The sequence below is a fragment of the Salarias fasciatus genome, chromosome 13 (assembly GCF_902148845.1).
Source record: "Salarias fasciatus chromosome 13, fSalaFa1.1, whole genome shotgun sequence".
Lineage (NCBI taxonomy): Eukaryota > Metazoa > Chordata > Actinopteri > Blenniiformes > Blenniidae > Salarias > Salarias fasciatus.
Window position 1 is genome coordinate 16,422,930 of NC_043757.1, and position 18,853 is coordinate 16,441,782.

Below are 18,853 nucleotides of genomic sequence, written 5' to 3' on the forward strand. Positions count from 1 at the left end.
CAGTGCTGCTTCGTAGTTCAGGGAGAAAATATTGCTCCGATTAAGTCATATCCAAGTCGTTTTCCATCGAAGCGGTGCAATGAGTACAACGGCTATGAAAAATACAGTAAAAAAACAACAGGGAGCAACACCACTGCAGGTAATAATGTAATGTCGACTGTTTAGTATGTTAACTATGTTGCTGCCATGCCGATGACGAACGGTCTGGGATTCTTGAGTCACTTCTGGGCATCTGCTCCGTTCTTTGCATGACACACTGAAACGCCGACATGCATGGACTGCGATGAGGAGGTCAGGCCGTCACTTACGTGACTCACGCTGCCGCAGCCGGGCTGAGGAAGTGATTCACATGAGAGTGATGATAAATTACTAACTCCTGAGGCGGAACAACCTACAGCTTTGCTCTTGATGTCTCGAAGCTGCTCTGTCAGATGAAAATATGGTAACTGCAGGCTGGGGCTTTTTTTTATTTTTTAATGCTTCGGGTCAAAGGGCAGCTTTAATGTTTTTCAATCATCTAAAAGCATTCATGAACCCTGGGAACAACTGAAGTCTGCAGCGCCCTCAAGAGACCGAATGATGCAAAGGCAAGAGGCACAGTTAGTTGTAATATCTGTCAATATATTTCAATATTGCATTACTTGTCCAAATAATCACGACAATTTTTTTTCCCCACCGTGACAAAACAGCAAGGGAAGAAAATTCAAGGTTGTTTTGTTTTTTCACTCTGATAAAGACATACTCACCTTCTTACCAGTGAACATTAAAGTGATTTAATCTTAATCTGAGAAATTGTATATCTTTGATGTACCAGTTAAAAAAACAAACTGCTTCCATCTTAAGTCCGTCAGAGAAACACATGCACACAAACGCACAGCATGTACACTTCAAGTGTACGCCCACACGCCAGGATGTTTATGCACACAACACAATTGGAGTCCAGTGAACAACAAAGTGTCCTGTTCAAGCTTTTCCTTTTCTCTTCTGCATTTTCCTTCCCGACATCGCCCCCTTCTGGGCTCCTCTCACCATGCCCTTGAACTGGCCCTGCAGTTTGGCTCGCTTCCTGTGAGAAAAACAAAAGAAACGTCCTCATGTTTCACAGCGCTTCCACTTTGAGTCATTCAGTTTTTTTTCCAGAAGTGATCCACTGGTGAGCGTACCGGCGGTTAAGCTGGGCCTTCTTCAGCGGAACGTAAGCGTAGGGATCGAGCTTTCCTTGCTTCTTCACGTCTCCTTTTCCTTTCTGAGTAGGAAGACGCCGCCGAGGTTTTTAGAGAATGAAACTTTACAAATAATACATTACATGCCGGATATTTTCAAGAAAGCACAATATCAGCCTCACCTTTGATTTATAGTCAGCTCCAATGTCCCTCCGGCCTCCGAGTGGTCTGTGGATACCTGAACCCCCAGCTGGCGAGGAGAAAACACCGATCTGATCAGCACATGTCGCTCAGCCAGAAGAGGAAAAACACAACAAGGATTATAAATTACCTTTGTATTTTAACTGGGGTTCGATGTCCATGTCGTCATCAAAGTTGTCGTCTCTAAACTTCCTCTTCTGGTTCTTTCTCTGTTTTGAAAGGTCAGAAAGGTTAACACACGTAACAAAAATAAATCCCAGTGAGTAAAGATGCTGTAGTTTAAATTCCTCACATTTTTGACTCCAGCCTCTTCTAAGATGTCGTCCATCTCTCCCACATCTGTGGAAAGAGGACCAGGTCATTATCAGAGGGTCTAAAAACAAAAGGCTGCAGTCAGGACACGGCTGAGTTCGTCTTGCCTTTGTCTTTTCTTTCTTCCTCTCCGTCTTCTCTGATGATGAGTCGACCGTCGGACGTCACTTTGAAGCCGTGCTCCACCTTGGTGCTCTTTTTCAGATCTGGGTTGGTGGCTGAGCAGGAACAAAAACCAAACGGAGGCAGTGAGTGACTTTTTTGCTCTCAGTTGAAGGCGCTGGGGAAAACGGAGACGCTGTGTTTTACCTAGCACTCTCTGGGAAACCTTAGGGTCCAGGAAGTTAAGCGGGTCGTCTCCCTCTCCCTCTTTGAGCCACGCTCGTCCTTTCTGCTGTTTGCCCGATTTCTTCTGAGCTGCGCGAGGTTTCCCTTCGTCCTCCGACAAGTCACTGTCCGACTCCGCAAGAATTTCCTCAATGCTTAAATGGAAAGAAATTCACGTTTAGGACCGATACAACTACTAGAATTTTTTATTATTATTTTTTTTTAAGTGCATGTTAAAAAAAAATTAAATTGAGTTACATTTGATGAAAGGAGGTGTGTCTACTAGTAGCTACTGAATACCTTTCACTCTTTTTCTTCGATGTTTCCTCTTCACTTTCCGAGTCATCCTGCTCCTCGGACGCCTGCCTGCGCCTCTTGTTGCGAGCCTCGGCTTTGCGGATGTTTGCCAGCACCTTGTGGTGCTCTGCCGGCAGCATGCTCTTCACCAGCTCGAAGCTGAAAGAACCAGAGAGTCAGACCAACGCGGATCTCCAGCCGGTCGACACAAGACGACCTCGGTAAATATGGAGCATTTACCCAAACTTTCTGACGAGCTTGGTTAAAACGTTCTTCAGTTTGACTCTGAAGTGTCTTCTCACATCATTGTTCATGTTTCCAATGCCTTCCATCTGAAACACAGTGAACATTTACCATCTTAATCTTCCGATGGCTGGAGTACAAAGAGAGTAAAGGGTAGAAAACGACTCTAGCGGGCAGGAAGTGCAGTGCGTACCAGGACAGTGGCATGTGAAGCCAGTGTCTTAGCATCCATGATGAAGAGGATGACCTTGATGAAGCCCAAGGCAGCTTTGACGATCTCTCTGGTTCGGGACGACAGCAGCAGGCAGACGTTGCTCAGCAGCTGCTCCATGCTGGTCACCTCGATCGAGTCTGAGAGAGAAAAGGCAGCGGTTTCAATCCAGACACTAACAAAATCCCGTGTCGCCTGCAACTGTCGGGAAATCCTCATCGGACCTACCTCTGTACTCGAACACCAGTCGTGTCAGAGCCAAAACTGTGCAAGTGATCATGGTGACGGAGCCCATGAGGCCTGCATACACCAGCAGCAGGTACTGGTCCATGGCGTCTGGGTCAGACAGGGACAGACTCTTAGCACGACATCTCCGAGCGCCACGTCTCAAATCAATATGATCTTCCATACATGTAGCGTCACCTTTCTTATTTCCACAGAAGCGGACGAAAGCAGATCCGATCTCCACCAGCAGAGTGTACGCGCTCTTACGCGCTCCGGCAGACACCTCCTTCGTACAGATGATCACCTACAGAAAACCAACAACAAAAAAAAATTAACAAGCAACATTAATAAGGCAATCCTGGTTCCTGCAGAGTGATTATCATGCCCAGTATGTGCAGCAGTTTTTCCATTTCCTCTCAGGAGTTCTGCTGTGGTCGTACCTCTGGTAGCAGGGCGGTGATGAAGTCTTTGTGTTCTTCGTCCAGTCTTTTGACAATATGGGTCAGACACTTGAGTCTCGGCTGGGGAACAGCGACACAAAAGCAAGACACCATTAGATTATCAGTAAATCAAAAACCAATATCACATTCATTGTTGTCTTCACAGTTTTTCCCCCCATATGCAAACAGCGTCCTCACCCTCTTCGCTGGAGACGAGGCGCTTTTCAGCGTTTCAAGCAGCACAGCTTTGAGTGTATTCAGATTAGAAACAACAAACGATCGACACGCCTCTCGCTCTGCTCCACACATCTCCTCCAACACTCGGTACGCTTTCTTCTGCATGCCCGGGTCTTTGGTCTGAAAGCAAGAGCAGCAACATGTAACTAAACATGCAAGCAAATCCATTAAGGTTCAATTAAAAACAAAATATTCTTTTAAGCACGCTGCGTATGCACCGACCTCAAAATATGGTTTGATTAACTCAAAGGTTTTCGTCATGGTGGATTCGTCTACAAATGGAGCCATGGCAATCACAAGGTCCATTACTGAGAGCCTGGAAGAAGACAGGATAAAGCAGACACATTTATTCATCTCATTATGAGTATTGGCAGGGAAACAGTCATACAGATATTTTCAATATGAAGAATGTGCATAATCACTAAATCAGAAAAATATTTGTCTTAAAAAACAAACAGAACTACTGGTCTCTTTTCACTGATAACTGTAAGAATCTCTTTTGAATAAAAGGGAGTAATAAGGAGATTATTACATGATTATTTTGATCTTTTTTCCAGTGAGATGAGCTGACAAACATTTTAAATATGACTCACTAATTTGCACAACAGCTGCCATCAGAATATTTAAAATAAAAAATTAAATAAAGCAAATGTTAATGGATCTTACCTTTGCGGATGCATGAGTGCGTACTTTACAGTAAAAATAATAGTACATCATTCTCAACAGAACAATGTCTTCTCTCTTTTACTGATATTTCAGTGTTCATTTGATCATCATTTCTTTCTTATTCTCTGAACTTCCAGTTGTATGTGATCTTCAAATGTTGACACTACTGTCCTACCTTGTGAACTCGGTGCTCTCTGTGCTGTTCAATCTGTCCATGGCTTTTTGCAGGAACGTGCAGGTCATCTGGAGATAATTGACAGACGAAATGGTGGTTCAACCATGCAAAAATACTGAAACTATTTCCTATTAGGACAGTGAGGCACTTAACTAAAAAGCTGAACGTACCTGCATGTCAGTGACAGTTAAGTAGACCTTGATGGTGTCCAGCACCGCCATCCTGTATGTAGCCGACTCCCCGGCTGCAGGCTGCTGGCTGTACACGTTGAAAAGTATCGGCAAGAAGTTCTTGGAGAAGCGGCCCACTTCAGCCTTTTCTTCCTCTGCAGACGTAAAGCGGGAACAAGTGTTTTAAGAGTTTGCTCAAGAGATTCAAGCGGCTGCAGCAGATTTGTTGTGTTGCGAGACTCTGAGTGTGTGTGTGTGTGTGACTTCCTACCTGTGGAGCAGCTCTTGTTGATGATGGTGCGTAGAGCCTGACACACCGTCATTCTCAGGTCTGGTCGCTCACTGATGGCCATGCCAAGTGTGCGTGCAAGACTTTTGAAGGACGCCACAAGATCCACGGGGCAGGTGCAAAAACCAGGAAGCATGGTCCAAATCTAAAAAAAATATATCTATACTAGTTCATCCTGGTAACTGACTGGGTTCATTCCCACAGTTTTCTGGGCAGAAAGTTAAGAGAAGGAGACACAAATCGGTTGCGTTACCTGAAGCTGTAAAGTCAGGTAGACTTTGGCCTCAAGTTTCTGTCCTGCTTGCTCCAGTTCTTCAGCTACAACACAAGGCCAGGTCCGTCCGTTGGTACAAGTGAAAACAGATATTTGTAGAGATCTGTGATCATGTGAAGCTTGTGACACATCGCTTACCTCTCTGCTTGAGAGTATTGGCCAGAGGGAGGAAGTGTGACGCAAAGAAACCAAGACAAGTGTTCTTCACGTGATCCCGTATGACCGGGACCAGCCAGCTCCGCGGGAACTCCATGTCGTCACTGACAGGAAGAGACTGATTGTTAAAACACAAGAACTCCAGATACTGTAACTACACTCCATTGTTTTTCTGTGTGTGTAAGGTTTGTGTGTTTTCTCTTACTCAAAGCCGGTGATGTTGAGAGGTACAGCACCAAGCACCACTTCAGGCCCCATGCTCTCCACAGCGGCTCCGATGGCCAAGTCCAACTCGCCAGTGAAGGAGAAGTGTGGAGTTGAACGCAGGTCCGCCAGAGACTGCAGCGACTGTCCAGGACACAACACAAGAACTCTGGTAAACATTTTAGGGTGCTGTGTGTGAGTGTATATGTGTGTGAACTGATCACCAGGGCTGCCTGATGATACCTTGGTCATGATGGGATGAGCTTGCTTCCCTGCAACTCGGTAGAAGCAGCCCAGGATCTGAAGCACAAATGGCCACGAGGCATGGAAGCGATACGACAAACCGTCTTCCACAACACTGAAACAGACAGACAGGGCCGCAGTGATCAAAACCTGTATTCCCACCTCATCAACAAAAGTTGAATAGACAAAGACGAGCTTTGAAGTTTGGGATCGTACCGGAACATTTTGCAGATGTAGGACGAGTTCCCTGCAGAAGAGGTGGCAGTGACGATGCCAACGTCCTTCATGTGAGGAGCAACGCATTCAGTCAACAAGGTCTGAAAGTGATGAGACGAATTAGGAGGCCATATGTATTGTTTATGAAGCAGTTAGTAAAATTAACAAAAACTTGAGCAAGTAGAATATTAGGATAAAAAGGCAAATTTCCAAATGCATCTTTCTTTAACTTGGAACTTTACCTTGAGAGTGTTTGTGGCTGCAGAAACCACCTGCACATGAGGCGATAGGAGGCAGGACATGGCAGCAGAAAAGAGGCGAGGGAGGTGACCCAAACTTAGAGAACTCTGTAAGCTACATGAGGATAACACACAGGCTGTTCACCAACAATCTGATGACCCACAAAACAATAACTGACAAGGAACAATGTGTTATTGTGTTGAGAGCTGATATTTCATTACCCTGCCAGGTGAACATGTGCTTTCTCCATGACTGCGAGCCAGGCCAACAAAGGCTGCAGGTCATTCTCACTGGGAAGGTAATCATACAGAGCCTAGAAGGGAGAATTGAGCTTGAGGTTTCACATCAATGTGTGTGATACAATAAAGATGTATTACTTTAGGTAATCCCTCACCGTGATGATCTGCGCGTTGAGTTCTGGCGACAAGATTGAAGCGTTTGGCTTCCCACTGAACAACCTGTGAAAGGCCTGCATGGCACTGGCTGTCACCAGCTACATGCAGAGAAATCAACAACTTCAGCGAATGCAGATTAACAGAGGTGTTTTTGGGTGCATCTATATTTTTTTTTTCTTACCACGTGGCTGAGTGTCATCACTCGTAGCAAAGTCTCACAACAAGACTTGACGGCTCCCACAGGAAACGTCCCAATCACCTCCTTCAAGAGGCCCAGCATGTGGAGTGTGGTGGTGTCTTCTTTGTTGACTGTGGAGGGGGGAAAAAAGGCAAACAATCTGCTAAGCAATCATATAAATAAACCAATTTTATTACAGTCCCAATAATTAGAGTTCTGTGCTGCTTCTGCATCCATGCAGCGCATCACAGCTCCTTACCTCCAGCTTGCTCCATTTCTTTCATGCAGAACTTGGCTGTGGCGGCTGCTGCTGGGTGACTGGCAGGAGCATTATCAGTAAACAGCAAGTCACTCCCTCTGAGAATGGAGCAGACACCTTGCTGTGCTGCTTTACGGACCTGAGAGACAAATCAATCACTGAAACCAACAGCACAACGCCTGATGGACAAAGTGTTTCTCAAAATGTACCGTCCTCCTGGTTCAGCTCTATTTTTAAGAGGTCATGGACCATTGGAATTTCAAAGATTTTTTTTAAATCCCAACTTTATTTTTTCGGAGCCAAATCAGGAGGATCTTTTCCACCAAGGACACATCTTGGTCATCGACAACCGACCATGAAATACATCCGTTGTGGTACCAACCTTTGGCTTGGTGTGCACTGTAAAGCTGAGCAGACCGTGGTACGCCTGAAGAGTAGAAGGATATGTCCAAACAGATGCATCCTGTTTCCTTAACAAAGTAGCCAGGCACGACAGGATCTATACACCGTAAACAACACAATTCATTTGAGCTACATGTTTCACCGATGACCACAAAAAAACATTAGACGACACCAAACACTGCTACTCACCCATCTAAGTGATGAAGTGTCAGCCGAGGCCTCTTTCGACATGACATCCATCAGTGCCTTGGTGGTGTCCGAGAACTTAGACATGAGCACTGGAGCAGGAACGCTGGGAAGTGCAATTCAACACGCGAGTAAAATATATTTCAATTCACATTTCTTTAGCTTTGACACGGGAAGTTTAAGGGGTCCTACCGCTTCATAACAAGGTTTAGGAGGTATGCCACTGCTGCCTGAGAGTCTGCTGAATCCACAACTTCCAGAGTGGTCATCTAAACAAAAAACAGGCACAACATGTCAGTAAAGACTTTGTAACGCATCAGAAGTTGGTCAGCATCAGATGGAAGCAACACTCACCAAAGCAGCAAAGTACTCCGTTTCGCTCTCTTTCCCTCCTTGACTGCGGATTACTTCAGTAACAGCTGCCAACACTGCACAAATCTGTCAGGCAGAAGACAAGAAAACATTAGACCTGCAGGAAATCTTTTTACTTATTTGAGCGACCCTTTCACATCAGCTAATAGAGATGTCAATCACATCTCTTCATTGCTGTCCTAGATATTTGTGAGTCAAGTCTTGCTCACAAGTCAGACAAATGCATCGTGACCAAATGAGCTCATCTCTGTCCACACACCTCTTTGTGAGCAGCTGAATTGGACTGCCAAAAGCGCTGCACTTTTCTGAAGGTGAGGTTGGAGCAGTCCGACAGGCCGCTGAGGAAGGTGCCAGAGGTCTTCTCTGACAGCATCTCATCTGGATCTTCTTCCATTCGCGCATCTTTACGACCCCCACCAAGTTCAAGCGGTCCAGCCTGCAGCTCATTATGAAGCTTCAGAGCATCGACTGTTAGATCGCTTTTTTCTGTTGGGCAAGAGAAGAAATCATTTCAATTACATGTTTTCTTTCTATTCTGATTCTCACTTGCAAGCATCAGATCAGGAAATTTCAAAATAGCAAGCAATTAGTAAATTTACAGCTACCAATACATAACTTAAAAATAATAACACACTATCTACAAATTAAAATTCTGTTAATCTTTCTTCCCGTTAATACATAGATCATGGAGACAAATGCTGTCACTGTTAACACAACGATGGGAAATCAATTCACCGAAACCTTTGCCCTGACTGTAATGCTTAACCAAGTTAAGATGTGATGGGCTTGAGTGTGGAGCAAACACGTGCCTTAAATATGAACACTGTAAGTAAAATCAGTTGTCTATTTCACCGTGTTTTCACAATATGTCAACATTAATGACCAGTTGTTTTGATGCTGCCAAGCTAACTCTTACCTGTTAGAGCTGCAAGCAGAAAGTAGTAAGTACTGCTAACAACTGGGAATTAACGCCGCATGTGCAATAAAGTGACACAACAGAAATACATAATAGAAATGTTCAGCTTTGACCGTATTGCTGTTGAGCAAGAAAAGACACTTCACATGAAGTTAGCTCACGTTCTGCTGAGTTAAATGGCTAATGCTAGCTGCTGCTAGCAGTAGCCACAGACCCACGTGTAATGGGAGCCTCACCGGTGGGTCGGCTGAAATAGCGGCTCTTCGCTGCCTGACGAAAACGACTTGACTGTGGGTTCGAGTCACTGCTGTGTCCTTTCTTCCACCGCTTCAGTTTTGACCCGGTCCCAGAGCGGAGTTTCCCCGATTTAACCATTTTCGGGGCTTAAAAATAAAATCACGCTCTCCCAACTCCCAAAGACCCAGTCGCGTACGTAATGACGTCACGTGTCATCTCACGTGCTTGAACTGCAGCTGCGCGTCCTTTTACGTGTAGATGGCGCTGTACAACAAGATGTACAGCGCCGCAGCAAATGTCACTGAAATGAGGTCTTTGGAAACTGGCGCTCCTAAAATACATTAATGCAGATCTAATTTATTTCCATGACAACGTTTTTCCCATAAAATATGATCATAATTTCCTATTAAATGACATGTGTAAGATTTCCATGGTGTTTTGTTTTATTTCCAAGACAATGTAAGATCTATTTTGATGACATTGTATTTATTTATCTATTCTATTCAGTATCCCTGACTTGAAGAGACAGAATTTGGTGAGGGACAGTTCAAGGTAATAATAATAATAATAATAATAATAATAATAATAATAATAATAATAATAATAATAATAATAATAATAATAATAATCTGCAATTTTTCATAAATAGAAATATTGTTTATGACAATGGCACCTTCAATTTATGGTTTCACAAAATGCCTGAGGTTTCAGTATTGCGATGCAAAATATATTGAACAATAATCAAAAAGAAAATGATTATGGCATAATTAAAAATATATATACATAATATTGATCACATAACAGAAAGTTAGATTTATTCAACATACAATACATTATTTGTGGAGCAGAAAAATTATCCAAAGATACAGTTTGTCTTTATTAATATCTGTCTTCAGAGTAAAGAAGAGCATGGTGTCCAAAAAGTGATGGTGTCGTCCCAACCAAGCCACGTATGAAAAGACGGACAGATCTGAGGCAAATCACAACCCCAGAAACACCAGGAAAGTTCCTTTAAAAACTGTGTGCGTTGCACTGACAAAACATTATTTGAAAATGTAGTGATAAAATAAGCTATGGACACAAAATTAGATTAAAATGACAAGCTACTAAAATCTGAAGAAAAAAAAGGAAAGAACCATAGGAGTTTACAGTATTTATTGATAAGTTATTCAAGTACAGTGAGCATCATATTATACATATAAGTACAACAGCTTGTTTGGAGTGATGAAAAACAAGTCTGGTCTTCTTTTTTAACCTGCCGTCCTTACATTCTGTGTCTTAATCATGAACATACAGCTGTGATTTGAAGGTGTAGTAGTGTGTGCACATAATTACATAACCAAACAACATATATAGTGAACCTGATATTTACAGTTTTCAGGAAGAAAGAAAGAAAGAAAAACTTTTATTTCAGGACCTTCATGTGAACCGTATTTATTTTCTTGAGAAGCACACTTACAAAGAGACCAAAGGGACACGAGGAGTGAAACTCATGTAAATAACACAGCTGAGAGTTGTGTCTTCACAAACAGACAGACGGACAAAAGAACAGATGGGGAAGTGCATCTTCAAACTCTACTTTAATCTAAAGTGTTTCAGTGCTTTTCAATATTCTCACTTTGTTTGGAAAAAGGAAAAATAGAAAAAGGAGCAATATAAAAGCAATATTTCTTTATATAAAAATGTACACAAAATTTCACTGCAGTAACCCACTGGAAAGTGATTTCAAGCCCTACTCTTGTTCTCTGGCACAACCGTTATCTTTCCTTCACCTCATTCCCTTTGGCTCATTCCTCAGTTAGCGATGACTGGAGGATTCATATTGACAATAACTTGGACCACAAAGTCCTTCTGGATCTTGGCATCTTGCAGGCGGGTCTTGTCGGTCAGAAGTTTCCCGGAAAAGAACCACCGTTGGCGTGTCACGTCAATTTCTTCCTGCTCTTCCAATTGTTTCTTCAGCTCAGCGATGGAGTCTGCCATGCTGGCTGTGAGACGCACGTCCTTGCCTAAGAAAAAAAAATAAAAAAAACTTCTATAAATAGAATTGACACAGATTTCTGAGCAAAAACTGAAAAGCTATAAATAATGAATCGGTCTCCAGCGTAGATCTTACAAGCAAAGAAGGAATGGTCCTATGGACAGGAAATGCTGTAGATTTTTCTTTTTCCTCTTTGAATGTAAAAGGGTTATTATTACCTGTTGACATTCGCACCCGCAGCTGGAATTCCTGCCTGCACGGAGGCGGCTGGGCTTGTTTCTGTGTTGAGTCACAGACTTTGTTGTCACTGGACGTTTCAGTGATGAGGTTGACAGGCGGGGCGAGGGTGTAAGCCGGCAGCTGGTAACGGTTACCCAGCTCATCATAACTCTCTGTGAGAGAGCCTGCAAGCACAGACAAATGACAACACATTTTCTCAAAAACCCTCATATCAATAACATCAACTTGATCAATTTTCAACTGGAAAAGCAATAAGATCAGAAACCGTCCTGCATGTGAACAGACAGATATGTATTGCCAGTATTTTTTTTTTCCCATCTAACCCTGACATGGCTTACTGTGCTTCAGTTCATTCCCAGCGGTCACGCAGCACTGCATTATTATGTAACTATCACAGCAGTAATCTCTGAACAATTGATGCCAGGGACTCTGCAAACTGCTCTTTGATACACTGAGAATTATTACACTGACCTATGCATTTATGCTTTAGGTTTCAGGACATGTACAGCTTATAGTTTATAACTAGTTCCATATCTGAAAAGGGGAGGGGGTTGTCCGTGTGTGTGCGAGCGTGCATGGTAACGTACCATGTGGCAGAGTAATGCAGGCGCCATCCACTATGGCCTGTGCTAGCTCCAGGTCATTGCACTCTGCGGCAAGGGCTGCTGCTCTGAGTGCATCCCAGATCTCTTTCCGCCCATCGAAGGCCGGAGCTGTATCCCAGAATTCATCTCTCTTACTCCTCAGCTGGCCCTCAGTCATCGGGTACTCGCTCTTCCACTTTGGGCGCTCCTTTTTAAGCGGCTCATTGCGTCCTGAAATTGGAAGAAAAAAAAAAAATAGACATATGTTGAATCTGATGGAGGAGCAGACCATTTGGAAAAGAAAGTAAATAAGGTTTTGCTGATCACTTAACCTAATGACACATTAAAGGGATTATAGGGCGGTAAAACCAGGTATTTGGTAGTGAAAGTGCTTGGTATGCAGATGGCTGCCAGGTCGGCTCAGGTCAAGACCGATCTATAAATATCTAAGTACTTCTCCATTACTTGATACACTGATGTATATTGGCATTATGTGAATGTTTTTAAGATAAATTTCTGCCAGCGTATTTCATTAGTCAAATCCTTAAACTTTAGTATCTGAAGATCGTCACAAAGAATACTATTTCACTTCATTTACTCATTCACTTGACATGACAATTTCTCCTCAATTGAAAAAAGATAATGTAAAAAATATAATCTGTTGTCACTGTACTGTTTCTAAAGTTGGTGAAATGGAAACACATGTAAAGATCAAAACTATAACTATTTAAATGCCAGTGAGTTAAAAAAAAGTCTGTACAGTCCTGCACTGAAAAAAATTCTGCAATATGATCAAAAAAAAGCATAAAAACTCACTATGCTGTGATCCAGGTACTCTGCAGTACTAACAATATCACCAGCAGTTTGTTTTACACCTGCAAGATTTTCCAAACTGTCGCATGAAGCCGATCAGCTGTACCGATATACCAAGAACCCCAGTTTGATTCACAGAGGGAGGAAAACCAAAGTGATTATTTATAGTGTTTGGGATTACTGCAGTGGCCAGTAACACAAACATGTGCGCTGACGCACACACAGCCACACACCAGTGGATTATGAGCATTAATCGCGTTCCACAAAACAGGATTAATCTGCCCACATCCAAAGGCATTGGTTGGAAAGATGAGCACCGTTTGGCCAATGAAAAGCAGCGAAATCATTCAAGTCAGCCACAGCGGAAATACAAACAGGAATCCAACACAAGTCGATTACTGCATCGTCACGTCCCGAGATTTTAAAAGCACTATCATAGCAAACATTATAATAAAACCATATCTCACCCAAAACTCCAATTATTCACCAGAATATGAAGAACCATTTGAAGCAAATGCAAATATTTAGTATTATTATTATTAAAGCAGGGTAAATGTGCCACACCATTATTCATTATAAGCAGAAAAGCTATAATTTACATATTATATTGGCAGGACAATTCAAAAGCAAATAAAAATGAGGGTGTGGAGGCTTTTTCACACTTGTTTAGGCTGGAAGCTTTTATGAAATCATACTACTTTGATCGATTTTTCGAGACTTTATTATGAACATTTATCCTTCACTATTAGCGCAAACCTCAGTGGAACTTTTCTCAATCCGCCATGCAGACACGCATACAGTCTGCATGAACTGTCTGCCAGCTGAACACATGTAAGTGACTCCACTGTCTGCAATCCTCACAAAAATCTTGTCTGACAGACAAAAGAAGGTACTCAAAGATAATTCATGAACTGCACAAATGTGTCATAATGGCAAATGAATCCAGAAGGAATGTGCGAAAAAAATATATAAATATTTTGACAAGGATAAAATCTCTGAGCAATGCATGATAATTTACAGGAATCGTCTGCTCATTTTTGATTGGTCCATATTACAGGATCAAAAGTGAGTAGATCTTAGTGCTGAGAACCTGCAGCACATGAAGAATGTTTCCATCCATTCTGTCACTGTCAGTCAGTCTGACTGTTTACAGCGTTGACAGCGTGGCCTCAGTTGTAACCTCAGCTACCTGGAAACTAAGATTAACCACTTCATCTGAAGGTAGTCTGTCCAGGTTTTTTTTCCTCAAGGTTAAATGTTCCTGAGTGATGGAAAATGTTATCTGACAACTGACCTCATGGGAAGAATGAACTTCAGCCAGGTAAATTAGAAAAAAGGGCTTTTCCATCTATTATTGCTTCATCACTCTCTTGCATAATATTTAGTGGTCGTGATCTCTGTGAAAGAAGATCACGTCCTTGACATACATACAATAACAGAAAATCCTGATGCCTGTTTGCTCATTCTGCAACTCAGAAATCATCAAAATGATGCCAGTCACAACAAGTTTGGCTCTCAAGAAACTCACTTATATATTTGGAAGGAAAGCTTCTGGGTTCATGAACATCTGGAGGATGTTTTTGGAATTTTTTAAGGAGCATGATGTTGAAGAGGAAATGTGAGGCGATTATGAAGGAAACCACATTCATCGTGAGAAATGTACTCTGTGTTGCCAGTCTTGATGATGGTTTACAATTAAATAAGATTCTGCACTGATGATAGCTGAAGACCTTTCTTTCATTCGTTTATGATTTTTTTTTTATTTGTATATGTTCTTCTATTTAATATAACACTAAATGAATAAATAACACTAAATACATGACCATTAATGGTAACGGACGACATGTTTTTATGTTTTTTAACCTACCACCATGATCACCTACTTCAATTTGCAAATACTAGGTCAACAAGACTGGTATATTCTGTGGACTGTGGAATCATTTGCCACATGCTGTCGGTTATATTGTCAGATTTGTTCTTGTTTTAGGCACTTAATGTCATATTTATTCACTTGCTGTGCAAAAATCATAACCTATAGATGCACACATCCAAGTAAATTCATGGATCTTTGCACTTTGCACACAACAGGACAGAATCTCAACACAAAACCCTCAAAGGTCTGACACAAATGCATTGAACTGCAAAAATACAAACAAACAAACAAACAATCATGAAGCATTTTTTTCCCCAGACAGAAATCTACTTACGTTTGAGCAAAATCTTAAAAGGGGTATTTGGAGTGTGGTGGTAATTGTATTCTCTGGAGTTAGGTACTCCCATAGCTGCTCTTCCTCTCAGATGTGATGAGAGTCAAACGTCTGCACATCAAAAGTCCACAGGAACGAGAATAGCGAGCAACCCCAGAGAGGAAGACGATCCCTGATGTGTCCAGCGAGCCTTCTGCAGTCTGATGGAACCTGCACCTTATCTAGTTCACCACCAAATGGCAAATCAAGCGATGTGACACTTCCCCAGTTGCTCGAAAACGTTCACACTCCCTCCTTTTTTTATCCGTTCTAATAGGAAACGCTCTACTCGCCCAAAATACTATGAGATCACTTCATGGAAAGACACATACGGGCATGGCAAGTGGAATGCCCTTGCCAGAAGGTAGCTTCTTTACACAACAGGTCTAATCCTATCAGTTCTATTTAAAGACAGGATAGAAATACCCAAAGGCTACGTGTTAAACCTATTAGCAGACAATAAAACCCTTGTCAGACCACTGCAGTCTATTTGAAAGAGAAGTTACTGCATTTAGGGAAACAGTCCCTCACAGGTGATGTTTTATTTTGACGAAGGCTTTGCTATTTATTCACAACCAACAGTGAATCAGTTAATCGCAGAGGCACCTTGCTTGCACTTCGCCAGATCTGAGTCGGTGCACATCATGTAGGAGGTCATGTCTGAGTCGCCGGTAAATGGGCTCTCTATTTGCAGGACTGCAACAGAAGGGGAATCATTCACCAAGTAGGTCAGTCCCTGATGTGAGAACTCTGTGCAGGCTCCTGCTGCCACTTCTGCGGGCGCTGCTCAATGCATAATGCATGACAATCCAGCCCAGCACAAAGACATTTGTTCAGAAGGAATAGACTGAACGGTGTTTATATAATCCGTCGCATCAGAGGAGGTCATCAACACAGATTAGATACATTACTAATCCACGGTGATTGAGATATTTAACAAGTTAAACTAATACTGGATGATGGGTCATCACAACAAACACGCCCTCCTCAGCCAATACAAATAACTTGTTTAACACTTACTAACAATTCCATTCATGTCAGAAATGCATCTTTTGCTAAAAAGCAGCTGAAAAAATGGGAAAGGTAAGTTATGGCTTTGCTGTGTTGCCTATGGTTAGTATTGGACAAACAATGATCAAAATGTAATTTCTACCTCAGCACTGCAAGAGAGCACAGTAAAGGTTACTATTATTGTTCCTACAAAGCATCTGTGCAATCAAAACAAACATAAATAATGTGAATATTGGTGATTAACTACAACAAAATGATGACATTATGTCATATTTAGATATGACAGCATACAAATACTTTTCGAACATCTGGTCAAAACACAACATATTACTGAATCATTTTCCAGGATCAGCTCAAATTACAACCTTTGAGACTTAAAATGATATTTCTGAGCAAGGTTCAAACTATTGGATCATCATCTCGTAGCACATTTTGGTGATGCTTTATGTCCAGGGTAAGACTGGACTGACACTTTGCTTATGATGTGTTATGATCTAGAAAATCACAGGAATTACTTGGACTTGAATGCAGAATCATGAAATGAATGCATGACCATTGGACCATGACCAAGTTTTATTTATTTTTATTTTTTTTTACACCATAATCATGAGCCACTATGAGGTCAACAGGAATAACTCATTCTATAGGGCCTTGGAGTCATTTTCCATATCCTGTAACCACAGTTTGTCTGACACCATGCCTTGATCATTCATTTGGAAGTGTCATCAGATGAGAGGATGCTGTCCAATGTGTCCCCGCTTCCTACCTCCACGTTTTTTGCTCCTTGTCGAGCTCCGGGCACTCCCTTGTCCATCCATCCTACTCCTCCCCACACAGCCTCCCATCACTGTCCCTACATGTCAGACCAAAGAAAAAGATGAAGAACTGTGTGGAGTTTGACAAAAAACAAAACAAAACAAAACATAAAACATTTGAAATGCAGGCGTGTTTATGGCAAACAGTGAAGAGATGAGAGGCATCATGAGGGAATAATGACAGCTCAGCACTCCTTGTTCCTGCGAGGTCAGTCAGGCTGCTGTGTTTACGTCACGTGTACCTCCAGCTGACTGGGGCACGCGCCTCAGTCTCACGCCTCCCTCTGATCCCACATCCACACGTTCTAACACACTTTATCCACTATCACAAATCATGCAGTCTGCAGAAAAATTTAACGCAAGAGCTGTGGTTTTAGGAATAAACAAATAAACTTACAGAGTGTTTGACTTTGCATTGACGAAAATATATATTTATATTTTCTGCAGTATCACATTTCTTACCGGATATCCAGTCGGCTAGGTTATGCATCCGTCTGCAGTTTGCTTGCCACATCCGAACCTGCTTTCAGTGAAGTTTCTAGCGGGATCCTGACGCGACGATCGGCGGCAGAGAGGAGCTGGATCACGGGGAGACAGAGCCTGGAAGCACCGGGGTCTGGAAGTGTCCGAGCAGCAGAGCTGGGCGGCTGCAAAGCCTCCTCAAAAGCCGCTCAGAAAATGCAATCAAAATTCCTATTCCCCTCAAATCATATTGAACGGAGCTCACCCGCACAATCCGTTCAGTCTGATCTAGTATTAAAGCTCTAGCGGCCTGTGCGCATGCGCGGGTTTGACCAATTGCGTCAGTGAGACTGGCAGAGGAGAGAAGTTCAGAGCAAAATAATGTATTAGGAGTCATTTTTCTTTAACATTAGAAAAAAGATAGAATTATTAGACTGTGATCTGCAAACTTTGGATTTCAGTACGTCTGGGGTTTTTTGTTTGTTTGTTTGTTTGTTTTTCCACAGAATTATAAAAAGCCAGGAGGGTTAAATTCATATTGGATCATGCTGTGTCTGTGTCAGGGAACATGGCTATCCTGTCGTGTCCAAATACCCGGCGGTGCATTTGTCCAGAATGCTTTCAGTCTCCCCTGCAAGTAAATATTATGAGTGGAATCAGTGCTGTCAAAGTAATGGCCATGAGTCATTCCATTATAATTAGGTGTGTTTGTGTTTGGGTAGGCATCAAACGTATGAAATGACCAGGAATAAACGCAACTGAAGTAACCTGAGATGTCACTTAAGGCAGATCTATCATTTCAGATGAAGTAGTTACTGTGATTTCTGATGTATATATTTACAGTCTGTCTCAGTGTCTCAGCAGCCACCCTTCTTTTTTTTTTTTTTTTGATGAGTGTCTGGGTTGGGTTTGAGTATGTGAAAAAAATGGCAGTTTGAATTAAAATTAGAACACGATGACTCAGGGTATAGAAGTAGTTGTACCAGGCACGATATGCCCCGCCTAACATACACCTTCAAAGCCAAGAACTCCCCACAGCATGCCACTGCAGCATACAGCCACCCAAGCAAAAGACGACCATATGTTACACTTGAACCAGAACCAAGTGAATAAGAACAGGAAATTGTAGCATATGAACAATGAGTGGTGAGAATGGCAGGTTGAACACTGACATCTGCTGGATAGTTAAACACTGGAAGGTGTGTTTGCAGCCGGAGCGTGGGCTGGTGTGATGAGCAGTGGTCGGGTTAAAGAGAGTTAAGAGTCAGACTGAAATCTGGCATCAGCCTTTAATCTTATCCCTCTTCATCTGGCAACCTTTAGTTTCTTTATGCCCACCTTTTGGGACTCGGGCACCCTTCAGTTACTGAGTCAGTGAATCAAATGACTTATTCATAATGCCCAATGTCTTAAAGGGGGGGGGGGGGGAATGCTTTGTTTGAACTCCATTAAATTTCTACTGCTCTG

At 42.3% G+C, this 18,853-nt stretch overlaps 2 protein-coding genes across 3 annotated transcripts; both read right to left on the reverse strand.

Annotated features, from left to right (window-relative positions):
- Nucleotides 1-577: 577 nt before the first annotated feature.
- rrp12 (ribosomal RNA processing 12 homolog) lies at nt 578-9,429 on the reverse strand. Its single transcript, XM_030106579.1, has 34 exons — nt 9,234-9,429; nt 8,341-8,567; nt 8,064-8,147; nt 7,902-7,978; nt 7,713-7,815; nt 7,504-7,620; nt 7,122-7,260; nt 6,866-6,993; nt 6,684-6,782; nt 6,511-6,602; nt 6,292-6,403; nt 6,050-6,150; nt 5,834-5,948; nt 5,592-5,734; nt 5,369-5,490; nt 5,210-5,274; nt 4,939-5,101; nt 4,668-4,822; nt 4,498-4,565; nt 3,879-3,972; nt 3,618-3,776; nt 3,420-3,500; nt 3,178-3,283; nt 2,983-3,090; nt 2,737-2,894; nt 2,541-2,632; nt 2,304-2,459; nt 1,986-2,158; nt 1,784-1,894; nt 1,657-1,703; nt 1,495-1,573; nt 1,346-1,413; nt 1,164-1,246; nt 578-1,066 (listed from the first exon to the last, which is right to left on the reverse strand). Exons 1-34 carry the CDS (start codon nt 9,370-9,372, stop codon nt 964-966), a joined length of 3,867 nt encoding a protein of 1,288 aa, XP_029962439.1. The 5' UTR covers nt 9,373-9,429; the 3' UTR covers nt 578-963.
- Nucleotides 9,430-10,380: 951 nt separating this feature from the next.
- On the reverse strand, nt 10,381-17,687 carry ubtd1a (ubiquitin domain containing 1a). Of its 2 annotated transcripts, XM_030106640.1 has the most exons (5): nt 17,387-17,687; nt 16,876-16,962; nt 12,043-12,270; nt 11,434-11,619; nt 10,381-11,243 (listed from the first exon to the last, which is right to left on the reverse strand). In XM_030106640.1, the coding sequence occupies exons 1-5, from the start codon at nt 17,436-17,438 to the stop codon at nt 11,029-11,031; spliced, it is 768 nt and encodes a 255-aa protein (XP_029962500.1). In that variant the 5' UTR covers nt 17,439-17,687; the 3' UTR covers nt 10,381-11,028. The 2 variants fall into 2 exon arrangements, with proteins under 2 accessions (XP_029962500.1, XP_029962501.1); XM_030106641.1 differs by lacking the exons at nt 16,876-16,962; nt 17,387-17,687 and adding an exon at nt 15,060-15,418.
- Between the last annotated feature and the right edge of the window lie 1,166 nt (nt 17,688-18,853).

What these genes read in the sequence shown, in the direction of transcription:
- ubtd1a (XM_030106640.1), bottom strand. Translation starts at nt 17,438, where the DNA reads ATGTGGCAAGCAAACTGCAGACGGATGCATAACCTAGCCGACTGGATA. An exon ending in AAGGAGCAAAAAACGTGGAG is followed by an intron (nt 12,271 to 16,875) that starts GTAGGAAGCGGG and finishes TTCCAATTTCAG; the next exon opens with GACGCAATGAGCCGCTTAAA. An exon ending in CTGCATTACTCTGCCACATG is followed by an intron (nt 11,620 to 12,042) that starts GTACGTTACCAT and finishes CTGTGCTTGCAG; the next exon opens with GCTCTCTCACAGAGAGTTAT.
- rrp12 (XM_030106579.1), bottom strand. Translation starts at nt 9,372, where the DNA reads ATGGTTAAATCGGGGAAACTCCGCTCTGGGACCGGGTCAAAACTGAAG. An exon ending in CTCATCCCATCATGACCAAG is followed by an intron (nt 5,735 to 5,833) that starts GTATCATCAGGC and finishes TGTCCTGGACAG; the next exon opens with TCGCTGCAGTCTCTGGCGGA. An exon ending in CAACAAGAGCTGCTCCACAG is followed by an intron (nt 4,823 to 4,938) that starts GTAGGAAGTCAC and finishes TTACGTCTGCAG; the next exon opens with AGGAAGAAAAGGCTGAAGTG.